Source organism: Squalius cephalus, assembly GCF_949319135.1.
Source record: "Squalius cephalus genome assembly, chromosome: 2".
NCBI lineage: Eukaryota > Metazoa > Chordata > Actinopteri > Cypriniformes > Leuciscidae > Squalius > Squalius cephalus.
Window position 1 is genome coordinate 46,638,689 of NC_137123.1, and position 20,573 is coordinate 46,659,261.

The 20,573-nt window shown below is 36.5% G+C and overlaps 1 protein-coding gene across 4 annotated transcripts in view; it reads left to right on the forward strand.

The window, feature by feature from the left end:
- arfip1 (ADP-ribosylation factor interacting protein 1 (arfaptin 1)) overlaps positions 1 to 20,266 on the forward strand; it is a 30,396-nt gene extending 10,130 nt beyond the window's left edge. For 2 of the 4 annotated variants that reach the window (XM_079852956.1, XM_079852958.1), the window contains 7 exons: positions 5,878 to 5,983; positions 14,071 to 14,172; positions 15,264 to 15,376; positions 16,553 to 16,774; positions 17,732 to 17,889; positions 18,003 to 18,177; positions 18,998 to 20,266. In XM_079852956.1, coding sequence (XP_079709082.1) covers positions 5,878 to 5,983; positions 14,071 to 14,172; positions 15,264 to 15,376; positions 16,553 to 16,774; positions 17,732 to 17,889; positions 18,003 to 18,177; positions 18,998 to 19,153 — 1,032 coding nt within the window. In that variant the 3' untranslated portion in view covers positions 19,154 to 20,266. The remainder of the gene's footprint in view (positions 1 to 5,877; positions 5,984 to 14,070; positions 14,173 to 15,263; positions 15,377 to 16,552; positions 16,775 to 17,731; positions 17,890 to 18,002; positions 18,178 to 18,997) is intronic. The other 2 variants (XM_079852957.1, XM_079852959.1) reach the window with 1 other exon arrangement.
- The last annotated feature ends 307 nt before the right edge of the window (positions 20,267 to 20,573 follow it).

A 20,573-nucleotide genomic window follows, 5' to 3' on the forward strand; every position in this document is an offset into this window, starting at 1 on the left:
GGCTGATGGATTTCCATCCAGGCCACAGCCAGCGGAGTGCCCCATGGTGGCGTTGACTGGCGGCGGAATGTTGGTGAGGGCCACCATGGGGATGACTGGAGAGGATGGAGCCCACTGCGCAGCCGGAGAGATGGTGAAGATCTTGCAACGTGCTGTATCAAAACAAAAACAAACATTCCAGCCTGGAAACGCACATTTCAAAGTAAAATAACTTGCTGTAGAAGTGTTTTTCAGAGAAACGAGTATGTGAACTTTGCATGTTTCCTCAATATATGCAAACATATTATGGTATTTTTATGCTTTAGTAGAGTGAAAAAGTTACATACAGCACCTTTAAAGGAACAGTGGTTACACGACCTGGACGGGGCAGAAAAAGGAATCTATCAATGGCTGCAATCAGATTTCTGAGAAGGCAGGTTAAGAAAAACGATCGTGTGACTGCAAAAGACCTGCAGTAAGACTTGGAGGCAACAGGCACTGAGGTTTCAGCTTGCACACTAGGGCGCATACTAAATGCATGTGGTTTCCATGCCAGAACTCCAAGACGTACACCACTACTGACCCAAAAGCACACGAAAAATGCTCAAAATCATATAAATAAACCACAGAAGTTTTGGGACACTGTCCTGTGGAGCGATGAAACAAAACTGGATCTTTTCGGCCCTATGGATCAGCAGTATGTCTGGAGGAAGGAGAATGAAGCATATGCTGAAAATAACACCGTTAAGCATGGCGGTGGCTCTGTGATGCTCTGGGGCTGCTTTGCATCCTCTGGCACTGGAAACCTGCAGCGTTTGAAAGGCAAGATTGATTAATTGAAGTATCAGGAAATCCTAGGAAAAAACGTCATGCCGTCAGTGAGGAAGCTGAGGCTTGGACGTCATTGGATCTTCCAACAGGACAATGATCACATTTACAAGCAGTACCTTAAAATCCACCAGGGCTTGGTTGTAGAAGTAGTCCTGGAAGTTTTTAAAGTGGCATACCAGTCAACTGACTTGAACCCCCTAGAAAATCTCTAGTGAGATTTGAAGAAGTTGGTTGCAACACGCAATCCCAAGAATATTACTGAACTGGAGGCCATTGCTCATGAGTAATGGGCTAAGATTCCTCAGAAACACTGCCTGAAGCTGGTGTCTGGTTATACATCTCGTTTGCAGCAGGTCATAACATCAAAAGGGTATTCTACCAAGTACTAAAGATGCTTGCCATGAAGGGGTTGAATAATTTTGAGAAGTCATTAAAAGTTGCATTTCCAGTTGAGTTTGGGGACACATTTGTTTTGTTGAGCTATTTCAATTACTTTTGTTTGATTTGTTCATTGCAAACAGCTGAAGGTCTGTACATTTTGCCAATCAACCTGATTTGCAATGTGGGTTCAATAATTTAAATTACAACTATATAGGGTTTTTCCTACATTGAACTTTTGTCCTGCCAAAGCCTTATTTGATCAGTTATTGTGATTTATGAGTGATGTAGATGACTGTTGCGCTTGTGACAGGGCGTTAACTGAGATAGAGAACGAACAAAGAGCCTCTCCCTCCTGCGCGCGCACTTTCTGTCTTCAAACTAAGACAGAAATGGTAAAAGGTCGGAAGACAGAATATATGTTGCACGTGGTGTATTCTGAGAATTTCTTTCCTGAATTACCGTGAAAAAAAAAAAACGTTGCCTCTTCTCTGACAAGCGTTCCACACATGAAGCTGACATAAGCCACACTTGAATGAAACTAAAAATAATCTTATTCAGTGATGAAGTGTTTTCTGTGTTGTCAAATCTTTTGCGATGTCCTAACAGCCGGGATTAGCTCACAACGCATCTACATCCACTAGTGTCCGATTTGCGACCTAATGACTCCTTTGAACCGATTAATTTTAATGAATGGTTAAAACAAGTGATCTGTCCAACACTAAACTCACGAGACATCACTCTCTGAATCTGGGTATAACAAATCTTTTACTCAGAACACCTCTGAAATTAAAATGTAAGTGTGCTTACCTCATTCAGCAAAAGTGGTTTGTAAGATTTAGCCTTAATAATCCACAGCAATTTCAGGTTATTTATATTGACAATGTGTAGTAAATTACTCAAAATCATTTAGTTTAGACTGGAGTGAGGTGAAACCAGAACAAAGCAAGTTGTTGTTAGCTAGCTGCTAATTTTATTCTATTGTATATGGTAGAAAATTAGACTATTAGTTAAAATAAACTTTTTAATGTTAATATGATAATACAAAAATAATTATCAGGTCTAGCAAGGAAGGATCTTATCTTACAAAGCTATGAAACCCAGTGGTAAAATCACAGCTTTATTTGCAAAGAGGACAAGAAAGGATGACTGTGATGGTGACAGGTATAGGTGTCTGATAATTGCATAGCCTATAACAGCCACAGTCCGGAAGAAAATGAGGGGCGAAAAAAAAAAAAAAAAATGAGCAACCATGTGTAAACAATGAGGAACAAAAGAAACAAACATTGTTAAGAGATCATACATAGTGAGATATCAAAATAAAATAAGGAAAATCACAAACTGTTTCATTGCATTTATTTGACATTTATTGTCAGTATTGGGCTCGCACATCACGTGGGTAGGCTACTGCTTACTGTGTGTGGATGACCATGTCCGTCAGCCACCACCGAAGAACACGCTGCTCTATATATATGTATATATATAGTTAGGGGTTAACAGTTTAGGACCCAAGGACCGTTTGTTTGAAAGAAGACCCGGAGTCAGAATTATAATAAATTGAAGAAAAGTTTTACTGAAGTTAGTTTGCAGTTTCATCAGTAGAAGTCAGCTTCAAGACTCACACAGGAGTTCATAGGTCACCTCCTTTACAGTTACAAAGATCACAGCAGTTATACCCTACACCAAGGTCTTAGCTACGTCCTTGCTTCAGGTTTCTGATTGGCTAAGAAATAGATAAATAGTACTTTTCCACACATATACAAATAGACTGAATCATATCTCCATTGATTATGCAGCTGACACTCGGACCCTGAAGTTAGGCACGTCAAGACCTTCCAGTTTTCAGACTTGGGTTGCTGGGCGCCAACATGTCCAGTCAACAACTCAGTCAATCTCCAATAATGCCAGTGGTTCCGTCTGTAACCAAGAGGACTAACACACACACTGACACACAGCTTTTCCAAGGTTGGATTTGGCCAGGCTCTAACTATAAATGAGAGTCCTCTAAAAACATCAAGATAATGCATTCTTTCTCTCAAGGAGAGCTACACTTTAGTCTAACTGGAAAGTAAGGCTTTAACAAAGAAATGGTCTCTTAAACTATTGTCTTCAATGACCCCAATATGTTTTAACGTTTAAACGTATGTTTAAACACAAAACAAGTCCCTATTTCAGTTCTGGAAGCCGGGCTAAATAAGCAAGCACTGTTACTGCATTCAGATATCAAATACAGACTACAGAATACATGAAAAAAAAAAAAAAACATTTCAGTAATCACACTGGTAACTTCTATAACAAAGTAAAATCTCCAGAGAAGTCATTCAACTCATTTGACATTTAGAAGGAAAAATATTGATTAATACCTTGATTATAATCACTGATTACATATACATTTAAGCAGCAGTGGATTCCAATCCATATTATTTTTATTTTTATTTTTTACAAATCAATGCAGCACTGCTCTGATTCTATAACCAACCAATGCACAGGGTTTGAACCATAGTTGCTATTATTGTATGTTATGGATTATGTTGGTTTGCCCAGCCCCACCTTCAGTTTCATGTATCCGGTTTAGGATTTACTTTGAGCTTGACTTCTTTTTATTAGCTTCATAAAAGTGTGCCAACATCCAAGCCAGCCAGAGAGCTCATGGTTGAGTATTTAACTAAATGTGTGTCATGTCTATGGCAACAGTCTATATGCTAGGCATTCTTCACATTAAACAGAAGAATTAGACCACATGAATCAACAGGCATCTTTAAAAGCACAGTCATGGCCAAAAGTTTTGGCAGTGACAAATTTGTGTTTTGCACAGTTTGCTTCAGTTGTTGCTGTGGTTTTGTTTCACATTGTTTCTAGATTATTGTGCAGAGTGATTAGATGCATTTTAAATAATTGCAGAAACTTCATTGGTCAAAAAATGTTGCTTTATCACTACCCAAATAATGCTGCTTCTTTTTGGCCCTAGCACGAAATGAGCAGCTAACATTATATTACTCATCATATCATCAGCACATGGGAAAGTGTGAACAAGTACTAGTCAGTTGAAATCACGTATCATTCTGATTGGATTATATAAGTGATTGTTATAAAGGAGGGAAGAAGTGTTTCCAATCATTGTGTTCTTGTGTTGGCTATGGTTACCTCCAAAAAAAGACGTTTAACCATCATCGCATGCATAAAAAATGCCTCACAATTTTGCACCTGAAAGAACCATTTACCTGATCAAGAACTTGCATCTGAAAACACTGAGGCAAATACTTTTCAAATAACGGCCTGGTGTAAAGAGGGGCAGCAAAGAAGCCACTTCTCTCCAAGAAAAACATCAAGGACAGACTGAAATTCTGCAGAATTACAAGGATTGGAACTTGGAAGGTTTTTTTTTTTTCCTGATGATGCCCCCTTCCAACTGTTGAAAAATTAATTGTCTGGAGAAGAATAGGTGAACGCTTCCTGTCCTGTGTCATGCCAACAGTGAAGCATCCTGAAACTATCCATGTGTGGGGTTGCTTTTCATCCAAGGGAGTGGGATCTCTCACAATTCTGCCCAAAAACACTGCCATGACTAAAGAATGGTATCAAAATGTCCTGCACGAGCAACTTCTCCCAACGATCCAGGAACAATTTGGTGATGATCTGTGCATTTTCCAGCATGATGGATCACCATGTCACAAGGCAAAAGTGATAATGAAGTGGATCGGAGATCATCACATTGAAAGTTTGGATATGTGGCCAGGCAATTCCCTGGATCTTAATCCCGTAGAGAATCTATGGTCAGTCATCAAAAGGCGAGTGGACAAGCAGAAGACTACAATTTGTGAATGTATCGCCATCAGTCAGGATTTGGCCCAGAAGCTGATATCCTCCATTCCAGAGCGAATTGCAGAGGTTATGAAGAAAACGGGTCAACACTGTAAATATTGACATTTTGCATCTAATGAATGTTTTTTCCAATAAAAGCATTTAAAACTTATGAAATTCTTATCATTTTAAAGTATACCACAGAAACATCTACAAAAGAATCTACAAATACTAAAGCAGCAAACTTTGCGAAACACATTTATGTTACTTCCTAAAATTTTTGGCCATGACTGTACATAATGGTACCGGTTTAAATGTTTCACACAAGAAATTTTAAAGATGCCTTGCACCGCTTTTAACCCTGTGTTATAAAAATGCATTATTTTAAATTCATTAAATATTCATGTATTTTGTACAGTCACAGAAACTTTCACAAATGCACAATGTATTTAGTTTCAGTGTCTGAGGAAATAAAGAGCATTTTGATGTAAAGGAGAGACCCCATAATAATTTTTTATACTTTTGTACATATAGGGTGACTTAAAACACACAGAGCAGATTTACTTGGCCACACTGACACTGATAATATGCCCATTGTATTTGTGTAATTTGTTATTGACCTCATAAATATGCAAATAAGAACATTAACCCTGAGTTTACAGAGTTTAGACTATTTTAAGAGTGAAGTTTTTGTTTGTTTTTTAGCATGAAATTGGCTAAATGATTCAGTTTTGAAATTAAGTAACTTAAAATTTTGACGGCTAAAAGTCAGATGGAAAAATGGGAGAAAACACAGTATACTCGGGAAATGCTTTGTTGTGATATCTTTCTTTAGTGTCATTCATTTATATTCTTGTTTGTTGTTCTCTTTCTTTTATTTCTCTCAAGGATCTGCCACATAATATCTCCTCTGGAACAATCATGTCACACTCCCACAATTCAAATGAAAACTATGCAATGACTGAGGGAGTGGTCCAAGTGGGTCCATTCACAGGTATAACACTAAGCATGCATTGGACATGAATTTTATTTTGCATTTGTTCTTCACACAAATACAAACAATGACTCAGCATGCTACAGCTGACTAGTTTGTTTGCGCACAAACGAATGTGCTTACATAAGATTACATACAGATTGGCAATTCGCTGACAGATGGACAAAATGTTAATCATTTAAAAACACTTCCTCTCATTGTATTAAATGAGATCAGGCTGGATAGAGCGTTATTCTTCAGTCATTAGGTTCAATATCTTCTCACTATCCAGTTTGTCTATTTTAAACCCACATTTGTTTGTCTGTGTTTCTCTTTGTGTGTGTTGTGGAGAGAGGGAGAATTTGAATTTGAAAAGAAAAGTGTCCCCGTCTCATTACGGAGTTGTCTGTGATCTTTTTTTTTTTTTTTTTTTTATCTGCTTTCCCCTTTCATTATTTCATGCTCATTTACTATGTGAATTAATTTGTAGGACAGAAACCTGGCAACCTGTCATTAGCTGGGTGTAATTGCGGACCACCCCTTTTTATTATTTCCCTTGTCACTTGTTAGCTTAGTAAGCTATGGAGCTTGTTTCATCTCCTTGCTGCAGTATCACCTACTGGCAATGAAATCAATTTGAAACATTTTATTTAAAGGGGCCATATTGTAAAGTTTTGTATCATTTCAGATTTTCCCCTGATGTTGATACCGTACTTTTAAGACGTCCTGTATGTAAACAAGTTGGAATCTCGACTGTTCATGTTGCTGAAATCAAAATAGTAATTTCTGTGTACACAATAGGGCTGAACGATTAATTGCATTTGCGATAATATGATAAAAAAAAATCTTTTTTTTTATACATTATTTATGTGATATTGTATTATAGATTCTCTCTCCAATGATTCTGGATCGATTCAGAGAATTGCAGTGGGTCTTACATAGTAAAATATGAAACTCACTGACAGAAGGCTGCTTTCAACTTCAAATACTTATGCGCGCTTTGTGAAGAGCGCTCGCGCATGCGGCTGTGAGCGACTCGTCTCCGTGGTTAAATGTAGCTATTTGCATCTGAAAATGCTTTTATGACGCAAAATTAATTTTAAAGCTCTTGAATGGAAAATCTTTGGATAGCCTACTCTTAAATACTGAAAGCACTCTTTTTTTTATTCACTTGTTTTTATGTTTTGAAGCTATATTAGTTGATATAGCCTTAGCCTATTTAAAATTCTTAAAATGCAATTGTTTTAATAAAAAAATGTAATGTGTAATTGTTTTTTAAAGTACTTATAATTACATATGTAATTAAATAAAAAAGATTTTAAGCTTTAATAATAAGATTAATTAATAAGAAAAAATAGTAGATCAACAATAGTTTTCGAATCTGATCATGAGGTACCTAAAGATTCTCATCACTACTATACAATGATTTATTGCTTGTCTTTGTTGAATGATACAGAAGATAAAGAGCTTAAAAAGGAATCGCATATTAAATCGCAAGCGCAATATTGGTTAAAAAAAATTGCAATTAATTTATTTTCCAAAATCGTTCAGCCCTAGTACACAAGCTTTAGGCCTACTGTTTAAAATATGGAGGTCAGGAAGATTTTTTTAAATATTTTTGAAAATAGTCACTGATGCTTGCTCACCAAGGCTGCATTTATTCGGTCAAAATACAGTAAAAACAGCAATATAATGAAATATTTATGCAATTTAAAATAACTTTTCTATTATTATATTTTTCTATTTGAATGTTTTAATATGTAATTTATTCCTGTGATGCAAAGCTGATTTTTCAGCAGCAAGTCCTCAATGTCAAATGATCTTTCAGTATTCTTTGATGAATAGAAAGTTTTTTAATCCATTTGAAGGTGCAGTAAGCAATTTCTGAGAAACACTGTTGACATTTGAAATCGACACCCGAACAAACATACCCCTCCCTTTATTGCTCTGCCCCCAAAATAATGAACACGATATGTAACAACAAATTCTGCAACAACAAAAACCAATGTTACTCATGTATCGAGCAGAAACAAAGCAAACTCGGTGTCTGTTTTCAGGCCTTGCTGCTCTCTAATGTCTCTCCAGCACTGGAAAGCTTTTCCCATATTAATGCAGATCCTAGCTCTTGCCTGATCATAACCATTCTTCTTCCAATTGTATTCCTTTGATCTGGTCTTTCTGCAAATGTCTTACTTTCTCTTGCCCCCATCATGAATGTATACGCCCCCTATAATGCTGTTTGGCTATAAGTGGATCGTCCAATTCACTTTGTTTTTTCTCCAGCCAGTACTATGTACTAACCAATTTTGTTTTGTTTTTCCAGCACACACACACAGGACAGACATCTAGACAATATTCACAAAATTGTTTGTTTAGGTAAAGTGGCCGCGCAAGTCCTGAGAAGTGAAGCCAAAGCATTTCGATCGCCCTTTGGTGGCTGGCTGCAGTATAGGTCTCCATGTAGTCGAATGCGATATGAGCCACACTAAAAAATCCAATCACTTTTTTTTTTTTAAATACAAAAAAAAAATTACTGATGGTTTCTTTCATTTTAGGTAGTTCTTATCACACTATGTTCAAGTGTTAATTTTCCCAATAAGTTTGGTTTTGTGCCCTGTACACATTGTACGATTTTAGGCTGTCCCAGACAAAAGATGACCAATCGTGGTGATTTCTGTGGTCGTGGCTCCTAAACGGTACAGTGAGAGAGGTTCAAAGGCGGCCTTTTTCACGGTATTGCGACTAAAGATAGCCTGCGTACATTTGTTGACAGTGTCAGAATTATGATTAACATGATATTTTCACAGTGCGTTTGCTGTTAGGACCCACGTCTACTGACTAGCCAATAAAAACGCAACGTGAAATGGCGTATTGATCAATGTGACATGGCGGTGCTAAAATTAAAACTACTTACCTCATGCTCCTTTGCAAAAATGTGCCATTTGCAAAATTGGCATGCCAAGTTGGCCTCTTTTCCCTTGCCATGACTGCGTGCATATTCTCTTCTTTCGCTTCCTTTTTTTTTTTTTCAGTGCGCATAAAAGTGCGATTCATCTTGCTTGATTTGTTTACCACTAGCACATGCTGTTGACATTTTATTCTTCTATACTAACTTGTGTCGTTCGTAGCCTACGATTCAAAGTGCCATCATCATACAGTCTACATACATGGTGTACAAGTATGAGTAGTGCTGGGCGGTATGACCAAAAATTTATATCATGGTATTTTTCGAAGTATACCGGTTTCACGGTATATGACGGGTTTTTTTGTTTTTTTTTAAGCATGACTGGGTGTTAACCACATTTTCAACCGATTGAGAGAGGAAATACTGCAGTAGATTGACTTAGAATGCCCTATTGTACTGGCATGAGTAAATATTTTAGAAAAATTCCACGTAAGGGTTAATGCCCGACGAGGTGTCCATTGTCAGGTATTAATGGACGATGGCAAGGTGTGAACAGTCCGACGCGCAGCGGACCTCCGCCGAAGTCCATTAATACCTGACAATGGACACCTCGAAGGGCATTAACCCGCTTATACCATGGTCACTTGCCAAATAACCCATTTTGGTAACACTTTATTTTACGGTGCCCTTGATACAGAGTAATTACTTAATTAATTACTTAGTAATAGACTTTGTAATAACATGTAACAAAATGTACTTAACATGTAACTAAGTTATGGAACAGCCTATACTTACAGATTGTAATTTCGCACATGTAATAGGCAGCTACTGTTACACATGTGTAACAAGCCGAGTCTGTTACATACGTGTTACGGACTTGGTACACTGTAATTATGTAAGAAAGTACTTAGTATAACACAATGTAACAACAAGTACTTAAATATGTTAGGCTACTAAGGTCTGCAGTTACACATGGTAAATGTGTATGTTCTGTAGCATTACTTGTATGTAACATAAAATAAAGTGTATCAAGATTGTACTTAAGTGCACTTCCTGTGTATCTACATATGTTATCTATCTGAATTAACCCACTAGTTCATAGCTTAAATACATGCATTAGCTTCCTAATTACATTGCAATTACAAAATATTACACAGGTATAAGCTACGTAAAATAAAGTGCATCAAGAATGTACTTAAGTGTACTTTGTGTATCCATACCTTATCCATCTCTGCCTTAGTTTGATTTAACTTACTAGTTCACAGCTTAAATGCATGCAGTAGTTTCCTAATTACATTGTAATTACATAATATTACACAGGTATAAGCTACGTAAAATAAAGTGCATCAAGAATGTACTTAAGTGTACTTTGTGTATCCATACCTTATCCATCTCTGCCTTAGTTTGATTTAACTTACTAGTTCACAGCTTAAATGCATGTAGTAGTTTCCTAATTACATAATATTACACAGGGATGAGCTACGTAAAATAAAGTGTATCAAGAATGTACTTAAGTGTACTTTGTGTATACATACCTTATCCATCTCTGCCTTAGTTTGATTTAACTTACTAGTTCACAGCTTATATGCATGCAGTAGTTTCCTAATTACATTGTAATTACATAATGTTACACAGGTATAAGCTACGTAAAATAAAGTGTATCAAGAATGTACTTAAGTGTACTTCATGTGTATCTATAAACCTTATCCAACTCGGCTTGTTACACATGTGTAACAGTAGCTGCCTATTACATGTGTGTAATTACAATCTGTAAGTACAGGCTGTTCCATAACTTAGTTACATGTTAAGTACATTTTGTTACATGTTATTACAACATCTATTACTAAGTACCTAATTAAGTAATTACTCTGTATCAAGGGCACCGTAAAATAAAGTGTTACCCACATGGTTAAAACATTAGTTTATATTTTAATTAGTTTTATAATCGAAATCTAAAGTTTTTACAAACAATAACTTGGTTTCCCTGGTTACGCCTGACGATTTATTTAGCAACCGGAGAAATTTATAGTCCGCTCGATTTATAGTCCGTATAGATACTTTGCCTGTTGCTATGGTTACTCACAGCTGATGTAGCCAGCGCATTTATTTATTAATTTTGAACGGTAAACAGTCAGTTTCGCCAGAACTCCTTTACTAGGTGTCCTCTATCACTTTTTAATGGACACCCTGCAGCCAATCAGAATCGAGTTTTCACCCAGACCATGGTATAAACTAGTATTAATACAGGTTTGTAAAGTTTACAAAGAGGTGCCAGCAGGAGGCGCTTTAGGAGCAGCAGAAATGACGGTTTCCCCGGTAACGTCTGTACACAAAGCAGCACAGCGCTCATAAACGCTGCTTTATCTGGAAAGATAAAGAAAGACTAAATGAAAATAACATTGACACTTTTCTAAAGACAGTCAGTTCCCTTCAAAGATACATTCATATAAAAAAACATGCGCCGCGTTTTTACTTTGAAATGTGCAGTGCTCATGTTTATTCAACAATGTCAAAGCCTTTTGTAAAAATCTATTTGTGGCGGGCAGTGTTGATATTGTGAACCAGTGTTTGGGAAACACTGTAATATAATTTGACAGCTATCAATTATAGTTTAACCTATCCATCTTCAAGTCAAGTCATCTTCATTTATATAGCGCTTTTAACAATGTAGATTGTTTCAAAGCAGCTTTACAGAGATAAACATATAATTTAAGGTAAGATTGTTTTGGCTATATAGCGGTTCTTTAATAAAGTTATTTTCCAGCTAAAGTTAGTTTTGATTGATTCGCTTCCATCGCAACGATCATTTGTTATTAAATTAGGGGCCACTAAGACGACACCATTCTCTCTACACAAACTTTAAACGCGAACCTGTGAGAAACGCTGATGGCGTTCACATGCGCATTAAGAATTGGTTCTATAGTTAAGTGCGTTTGAATATATGTGCGCAGGTTTGTACTGGTGTTTCCTTATAGTTTTGATACAGAATTTTATTTTATTTGATCAATTCGGGGTAGATACGCAAATTGAGTTTTCCTGACGACGCTTTATCTGTAGAGTGGCAAAGGGATCCTCCATAGGGAGAGACTAGTTGGCACTTCAGCAGTGCGTTGATATCGGGTCCAGGCGAAGGTCCTTCGTCAGATCTGGATACGGCCTGAATCCGGCAGGCTGCGGGAAAACCTCGGTATAAACAAAGACACTAAAATTAGCGTAGATGCCATTCTTCTCATGATGTACATCAGGATTTATGGGAAGTGTTCCCGGTTCCATCTGACCTAATCTATGCAGCCTAACATTGAATTATAGAAGTCTATAATGTATTATGTGAATGCTAGGTCAAAGAGATGTCTTTAATCTAGCTTTGAACTGACAGAGTGTGTCTGCTTCCCGGACAATGTTAGGAAGATTGTTCCAGAGTTTTGGTGCTAAATAGGAAAAGGATCTACCGCCAGCAGTCGATTTTGATATTCTAGTTATGATCAACTGGCCGGAATTTTGAGATCGCAATAGGACTATAATGCGTTAAGAGCTTGCTCAAGTACTGCGGAGCTAAACCATTTAGTGCTTTGTAAGTAATCAGCAATATTTTAAAATTGATGCGATGTTTAATAGGGAGCCAATGCAGTTTTGACAGAACTGGGCTAATATGGTCATACTTCCTGGTTCTGGTAAGAACTCCAGCTGCTGCGTTTTGAACTAGCTGTAGTTTGTTTATTAAGCGTGCAGGGCAACCACCCAGTAGAGCATTACAATAATCTAGCCTTGATGTCATGAAAGCATGAACTAATTGTTCCGCATTTGTCAATGAGAGCATATGGCGTAATTTAGATATATTTTTAAGATGGAAAAATGCGGTTTTACAGATACTAGACACGTGACTTTCAAATGAAAGATTGGTATCAAAGAGCACACCCAGGTTCCTAACCGACGACGAAGACTTGACAGAGCAGCCATCAAGTGTTAGACGGTATTCTAGGTTATTACGTGAGGAAGTATTTTGTCCAATAATTAGAATCTCTGTTTTTTCAGAATTTAGAAGTAGGAAATTACGAGTCATCCAATTTTTTATATCAGCTATGCATTCTGTTAATTTAGTGAATTGGTAAGTTTCGGTAGGTTTTGAAGAAATATAGAGCTGAGTATCGTTGGCATAACAGTGGAAGCTAATTCCATGTTTCCTAATGATATCTCCTAATGGTAGCATGTACAGAGTGAACAGCAGCGGTCCTAGTACTGAGCCTTGTGGTACGCCATACTGAACTTGTGATCGATAAGACATCTCTTCATTTACTGCTACAAACTGATAACGGTCAGATAAGTATGATTTAAACCATGCTAGTGCAATTCCACTAATGCCAACATAGTTTTCTAGTCTATTTAAAAGAATGTTGTGGTCAATGGTGTCAAATGCAGCACTAAGATCGAGTAACACTAATAGAGAGATACAACCACGATCGGATGATAAGAGCAAATCATGTCACCGTCACACTTAGTAACACATACAGCTGTGCCCTCACCACAGTGCAACAGTGAAAAGGGAACCCTCTCAAACAGTGTCACGCCGTGCCGCGTTCCCAACATTGTTTAAGCGACATACTCTTTTTGGTATTGCGGTATATTAAATATTAATATCATAAAAAAATAAACACCGGTATTCGGTATGAACCGGTATACCGCCCAGCACTAAGTATGAGTATAACCTTGGGACCTTGATGCCGTGGCTCCACCTCAGGATCACTAGTGGGTAGACATTTTTCTACAATGGAAGGAAGTGGAGACGCACTGTCCATCTTTTTTTACAGTCTATGGTTTAGGTGTTGATTTAAATTTTCTATAGCATTTCTCAGGAATTGCTTACTGTACCTTTAATGCATAATTCCTGAATAAAAGCATTATTCTTTCAAAATAAAAAAATAAAAAATAAAAAACTGACCCTAAACTTTTAGTAGTGTAAATGTGGGTAGTCAATTTAATGCGCTAGTAGTTTTGATACTATTACCACGCTCTGGTTTACCTGTTTTTGCAGCATACTTTCCATAAACAACAAGGCCTAACAATCAATACTTTCTTTTTACTTATTCATTAATTAATTAATTAACTTTTTGATAGATGGACATTTCCCCCTCTGTGGCTGTATTGTACTAATAGTTTTTCAGACTCGGTGTATAAATGATAAAAATTAATCACTGACCATTTTTAGAGTCGCCATTCCAGGCCACCACACCTACAGTTGTCCCCAGTCCTGCAGCAGCCAGCCGGCTAGCTCGCAGCATCAGCGATAGTCAGGTGGAGACACACAAAGGTACCACATACTGTAACAGACGATGTCACGCATGAATCTGCGTTCCTTAATCTCTCCCTTTCTAACGCCGCACTGTCCGTTTCAGACTATACCATCATAAAGACTTTATTCTAGTAGATTCCAGTGATGTCTGTTGAAATGTACAATCTTCAAGAGACATAAAATTGACATCACTTCCTGCTTTTGAAATGTGTCTCGCAGCATTCATTAGATTGGCAGTGTTTAAATTTATGATGGTGTTCTATCAAACTCTGTGATCTCCAGGCCTGTTCTCTTCCTTATTGTTGCTTCCCTCTTTAATAACTTGAAGTCTGGGCTCATTTATTCGTGTTGGCTGACCATCCTGTAACCTTTTGCCTTCCTGACTGATCGCAAAAGATAAAGACCGTTTCTCATCAATAATTTACTATTTTTCCCCTTTCAGGACTTTGTTAATGCAAAACAATGCACTGCTTTTGTCGATTCTCACTGTCTCTGCCACCTTCTGACATTTTAAAAAGACTCTTTTTCAACTACAGTATGCTTAGTCTAGTATTAGTCTTATTTTAGTTTTTTTTTTAGTTTTTTAATATTTATATGCTATTTTAGTTTTCAATTAATATTTAGAATTAGCATTTATTTTTATTTTTTCACTTTTCACTTTAATTTTTGCTATTAATTGCTATTGCCATTTTTAAAACTTTTTTGAATTTCTTAATGGTTTTATTTATTTGTATTTCAGCTTTAGTTTGTTTTATATCAGCTATACTCTAATTTCCATTTAGTTTAGGGTTTTCATCCTAATATTTATATTTAATTTTATTTCAGCCTTATTTCAAGTAACAAAAATGATTCTTTATTACTTTTAGTTTGTTTTAGTTAACGATAACTACGCTGTCGTGTTTTGTCAAATGCATAATTATCTTGAATGCGGAGTTTTCTCTACAGACTTTTGATTGACTTGATTCAGCCAATCACTCAGTCATTTTATCACATCAGGTGACATATTTTGGGGTTAATAATTTTTGCCAGTGAGTCACAATAAGAGTAGAGGGGTAATAACATACTGTACAGTAATCACTGTCACTAAACAGATGTCATTCTGTCATTAGGTGATTTGAGAGAGCAGCAGATGGGAGGAGCAGTGGTCCTTGCCGATGACATGAAGAGTCCTGCCATAGAGAAACTGGAGCTGGTGAGGAAGTGGAGCATCAACACTTACAAAGTGAGTGATTCCTGTCATGCTGGTTATGAAGGTATCAGTGTTCAGGAAAAAATGTCTCAAGCATCCATGTGTCAAAAAAGGCTGGGTTTGAGGCACTTGGATTATTTTTGTGAAACAGAAATGTAGTGCATAGCTCTTTAGAGTTGTGGTCTATATGGAGTTGAAAGAATGTGTGATAGAAGTTTAAAGGAGAACTCCGGTCAATTTTAACATTGAGCTCATTTTTTTGTACATTTGGAGTGCTGTCAATACAGAGAACAACGACAAAAATCGGTGTTGCCTACACCGAGTTATTCTATTTTTAAAATTTGCACCCTGTTGACTTCAATGGGGCAAGTACTAAACCTGCTTTTAGCCTCTTAACATCCTTGATGTGTCATTACAAGTGCACAGAAAATGTGAGTGATTCCTTCTGAGTGAACACGAGTGAGTCTGACTGCAGTAGATGTGAAAGAAATGTATAAAAATGATGTTATTTAAGCCAGCGCAAATACCTTTGTTTACATCCTGTTTTTCGGTTGAAGTCCAAAGTAGTCGATTGCAGAGTTCACACGCATAGGTTTAATACCTATGATCACGCGCGTGAACTCGGCAATCGACTACTTTGGACTTCAACCGAAAAACAGGATGTAAACAAAGGTATTTGCGCTGGCTTAAATAACATCATTTTTATACATTTCTTTCACATCTACTGCAGTCAGACTCACTCGTGTTCACTCAGAAGGAATCACTCACATTTTCTGTGCACTTGTAATGACACATCAAGGATGTTAAGAGGCTAAAAGCAGGTTTAGTACTTGCCCCATTGAAGTCAACAGGGTGCAAATTTTAAAAATAGAATAACTTGGTGTAGGCAACACCGATTTTTGTCGTTGTTCTCTGTATTGACAGCACTCCAAATGTACAAAAAAATGAGCTCAATGTTAAAATTGACCGGAGTTCTCCTTTAATCCAACTTGTGGCAATTTCTGCAGTCCTGCTCCCCACTATTCTCTCCATCATTTCCTGTCCTCTCTATGTTATTATCAAAAAATAATAAGGGTTTCTATATCTCCCCTGTGCCCATTGTAGTCTTGTGTAGCCTTGTAAATATATATATATATATTTTTTTTCATCTTAAAGGGTATAAGATGAAAAAAATATATATTTATTTTAGATTTTTTTGTATCCCTACAGTGCACTAAGCAAATTCTGTCAGAGAAGTTAGGTCGCGGCTCCCGTACAGTTGATCTGGAGCTGGAGGCTCAGATCGAGGTTCTCCGTGAAAACAAACGCAAGTACGAGCATGTTGTCAAACTGGCGCAGACGCTGTGCACTCAGCTGGCGCAGATGCTGCAGACGCAAAGACAGCTAGGTGATGCGTTCGCTGACCTAAGTCTCAAGACACCCGAACTACATGTAAGTAGAAAAAATCTTGCATCTAATGTTATATCTGCTACAGCCTCTTGGATTTTAAATAAAATGTCATCAGAATCAGTTTTTGAGTTTTCATTAAAAGTGTATAATAATCATCTTATAGTTTTTTAGTTGTTCTAATTAAGTACTTTTTCACAGTGGTAAGTGATTTTGCTATATAAATTTGGTTATACAACATAAACACATTTTAAACACATGTTCTCACACTTTTCTGTCAGTGGTCTCAAAACCAATAATCTCAAATCATCTCTCAAATATTCTACAAAATTCTTGTTTGTTTTTAAATGGTAAAACAGTACTGTTTGAAATAATACAAGTAAAAAAACAGCAGTGCTTGCTTTCAGGTTGTCATACTTAGTACATATCCTTAGGTCATGTGATAAAAACTGTGATTGCTCTGGTTAATACACAGAGAATACATGTTCTCAGCAAACCAAATTATTATTATTATTTATAGTCTGTGTGTGTCTATATGAGATAAATGCAATATACCAATAGAAAATAGCCATCAAACAATCATTTCATAATTGTGACATTTGGTTTGAATCACCATAATACGACTCAAATGCATCTGTGAAGACTACATCGATTTTCAGCTTTTATTGATAAAGAAAATTGCAATTCTGACAAAAGGCAAAACTGGATGCCTTCTTAAGGTATCATTTATTCATGGACTGTCTTGGATACACTTTGGCATTGCTTTTTCCAGAACCACCACAAATACTAAATACTTTATGGCTAGACTATAACCAGAAAGTGCATTGGTTTCTTGGGGAGTACCATTTTATTTGAATGACTTAATTTTCAGAGAGGGGACCGTTTCATTGTTTTATTTGTGGTGTTTCACTGTCTAGCTGTCTATTTTTGTGCGTTTGTGTTTTATTGTAGACAAATATGCATTTCATCTCTGTGTGTTTTATTTATTGAATTGTATTTCAGGAGGAATTTGGCTACAATGCTGAAACCCAAAAACTCCTGGCGAAAAATGGAGAAACCCTGTTAGGAGCTATCAACTTCTTCATTGCCAGTGTTAAAACTCTAGTGGATAAAACTATTGAGGACACCTTGATCAACATTAAGCAATATGAAGCAGCAAGGTCTGAATATATCTTTATAAACCACTGTATGCTACTTTTATATAATATATATATATATATACCAGTAGAGCAAAACATCCTCATTCTGGTAAGGCATGTGCTTTTTTTGGTAGGATTGAATATGATGCGTATCGCACAGATTTAGAGGAGCTCAATCTGGGTCCACGGGACGCCACCACACTCCCCAAGATTGAGCTGTCTCAGCAACAGTTCCAGATCCACCGTGAAAAATATGAAAAGATGCGCAATGACGTCTCGGTCAAACTTAAGTTTCTGGAGGAAAACAAGGTAGGTGAAATGTATCTTTTGAAATCAGCTGCTTTTGTATATCTTAATAGTCTATAATAAAATGAAGTTAATATGGTGGCTATTCAGTATTTGTTTGGTACTTTATTGCACTATATTGACCAAATTGAAAGTTCAGTGTAAATTGCCATTTGTATGACAAAACGTAATTGCTGAAATAATGAGTTTTTCCTAACACTGCTACTTCCCTCTTTTCTAGACCTTCTAGGTAGTAGCAGGTTTTATAGATTATTCTGTACCTACAGTGCTAATGTTAGCAAAGTTCAATGTCTTTAAATCTTCTCCTTGTAAATGTGATGCTGATGTTTGTGATCTTAAAAAACTAACCAAATCAAATCATTGGAAAGCAACAACCTTCATTTTTGGCTGATCTAACTAAACTCTCTTGTTTTTCAACCTTTCTTGTTCACTTGGAAACAGCGCATCACATTACAGAAGTAAAATATGTTGCAAAGGCCATTTCAAGTTGACTAATATATCCTTTTGGAAAAGATGAACTCAAACTGATTAAGGCATCTTTTTTATTCAGTTGCTGTAAGATAAACACAAAAATGGCTGGTTAGCGGTGCGGTTGTCTAGGCTACTCCAAATTTGCCAGGCATATTTTAGGAAATAATCAGTTAGAAAATGTGGGGTCAATTTTTTTCCAATACATTTTTATTGTTGAAATATAATTGAAATAGTTGATATGTCTCTTGAATTCTCTATACTGATGATTTTTTTTTTCCTTTTCCGTACTTTGAGTTCTGAATTACATTCTCTAGGTGTGAGTCACTGAGAGTTTTCATTCCCTTTTCCTCAGGTGAAAGTTTTACACAACCAGCTGATTCTCTTCCATAACGCCATCGCAGCGTACTTCGCAGGCAACCAACAGCAGCTGGAACAAACCCTTAAACAGTTCCACATCAAACTAAAGTTACCAGGAGGAGAAACCCCCTCTTGGCTGGAGGAGCACTGATTGAGTCCGCATTCCTGAAATATGTGCACTCCCAAAAGAGACCAAATCCAAAAAAAAAAAAAAAGCAAAAATGTTTCTATCACTCCTTTCCCTTTTTACTCCTTTCAGGACACTAAATCCTGTCAATAAATGTCTAAAACAGGAAACTGCTTGATAAAAGAGAGAAATATTTAGCCCCTCTCTTTATCCTTGTTATGTCTGACTTAACACTTGAAGTTTAGTTTTTAAAATAAATGCTTTTTCTTTTGTCAGAGAGTTTGCACTCTCTTGCACAACAACAACAACAACAAAAAAAACAATCTTGTTGTTTTTGAATCAAGTTACCAGCACTTTATAGTATACAAAAATACAGACAACTTAACAGGAAGCAGAAAGAAATGAAGCACCATGTGTATGTTGTAAATCCTTTAAAGTAGTTTTTACACAAAGATGATTCAAAATCAAATTGATCTTGAAATAAAAAAACATTACCAATCTGAGACATAATTCTAGACCTCACTTGTGTCCACCTCTCCTAAGTCTTATGTAACTGCATTGTTATATTGTCATCAAGAACAATGGCATAGATTTCCACACTTCTGCCTTCAAGGGCATGTTAAAAGGGCAGGATAACAGGACGTTATAAATGCTCAATCTTTGGCTTTTTATCTTTAAAGTTTAGTCATAAATTTAAAGGGAATCTTGTAGATTCCATGGGAAGGGGACGGAGCTTCATTTCTGACTTGATGTGCCTTGCTCTTTGTCAATCATCAATTTTAATCATCTTCAGTGTTGTCAGGAGTTGTGAAAAACAAATGTACTCCCATTGCTATCCTACAGACTATAGAATGGACCAATAAACACAGCCATATGTGCAGCCCTGGATAATCACATATTCGTACACGTAGACCAGCAAACTTTACTTAACTTGACATTTACAATCTGTGATATCTTTCTTTTTTCTTTTGTTTCATTTTTAAACAATCTCTCCTTGCATTCCGTTTCTTTAATAACTAAGCCAGGAGACTATTTTGTACAAAATGTAAACCAAATTAATTTGACATGAAATACCATGTCAGCTGCCTCAGCTGTTTATATCTGTTTGGGTTTTGTTGTTCTTTCTCTGCGCAACTTAAAAAAAAAAAAAAAAAAAATATATATATATATATATATATATATATATATATATATATATACATGTTAAAGGAAGAAGAGATTTTCTAAAGCATTCACTTCTGATTATTGTAGTAAGGGTCCAATAAATTTAACTCTGTAAATGCAAAAGTATAGTGTTTTTTCAAATTAGATGAACCCAGTACCAACTCAGATGCTAACCTGGAAAAGCCTTAGATTTGGACATTTAAAGAAATTCTGCCATAGCAGTATGTAGGTGGGGAGGGGACACATTTATATATTTGTAAAATCGTGTATTTTACTTTGG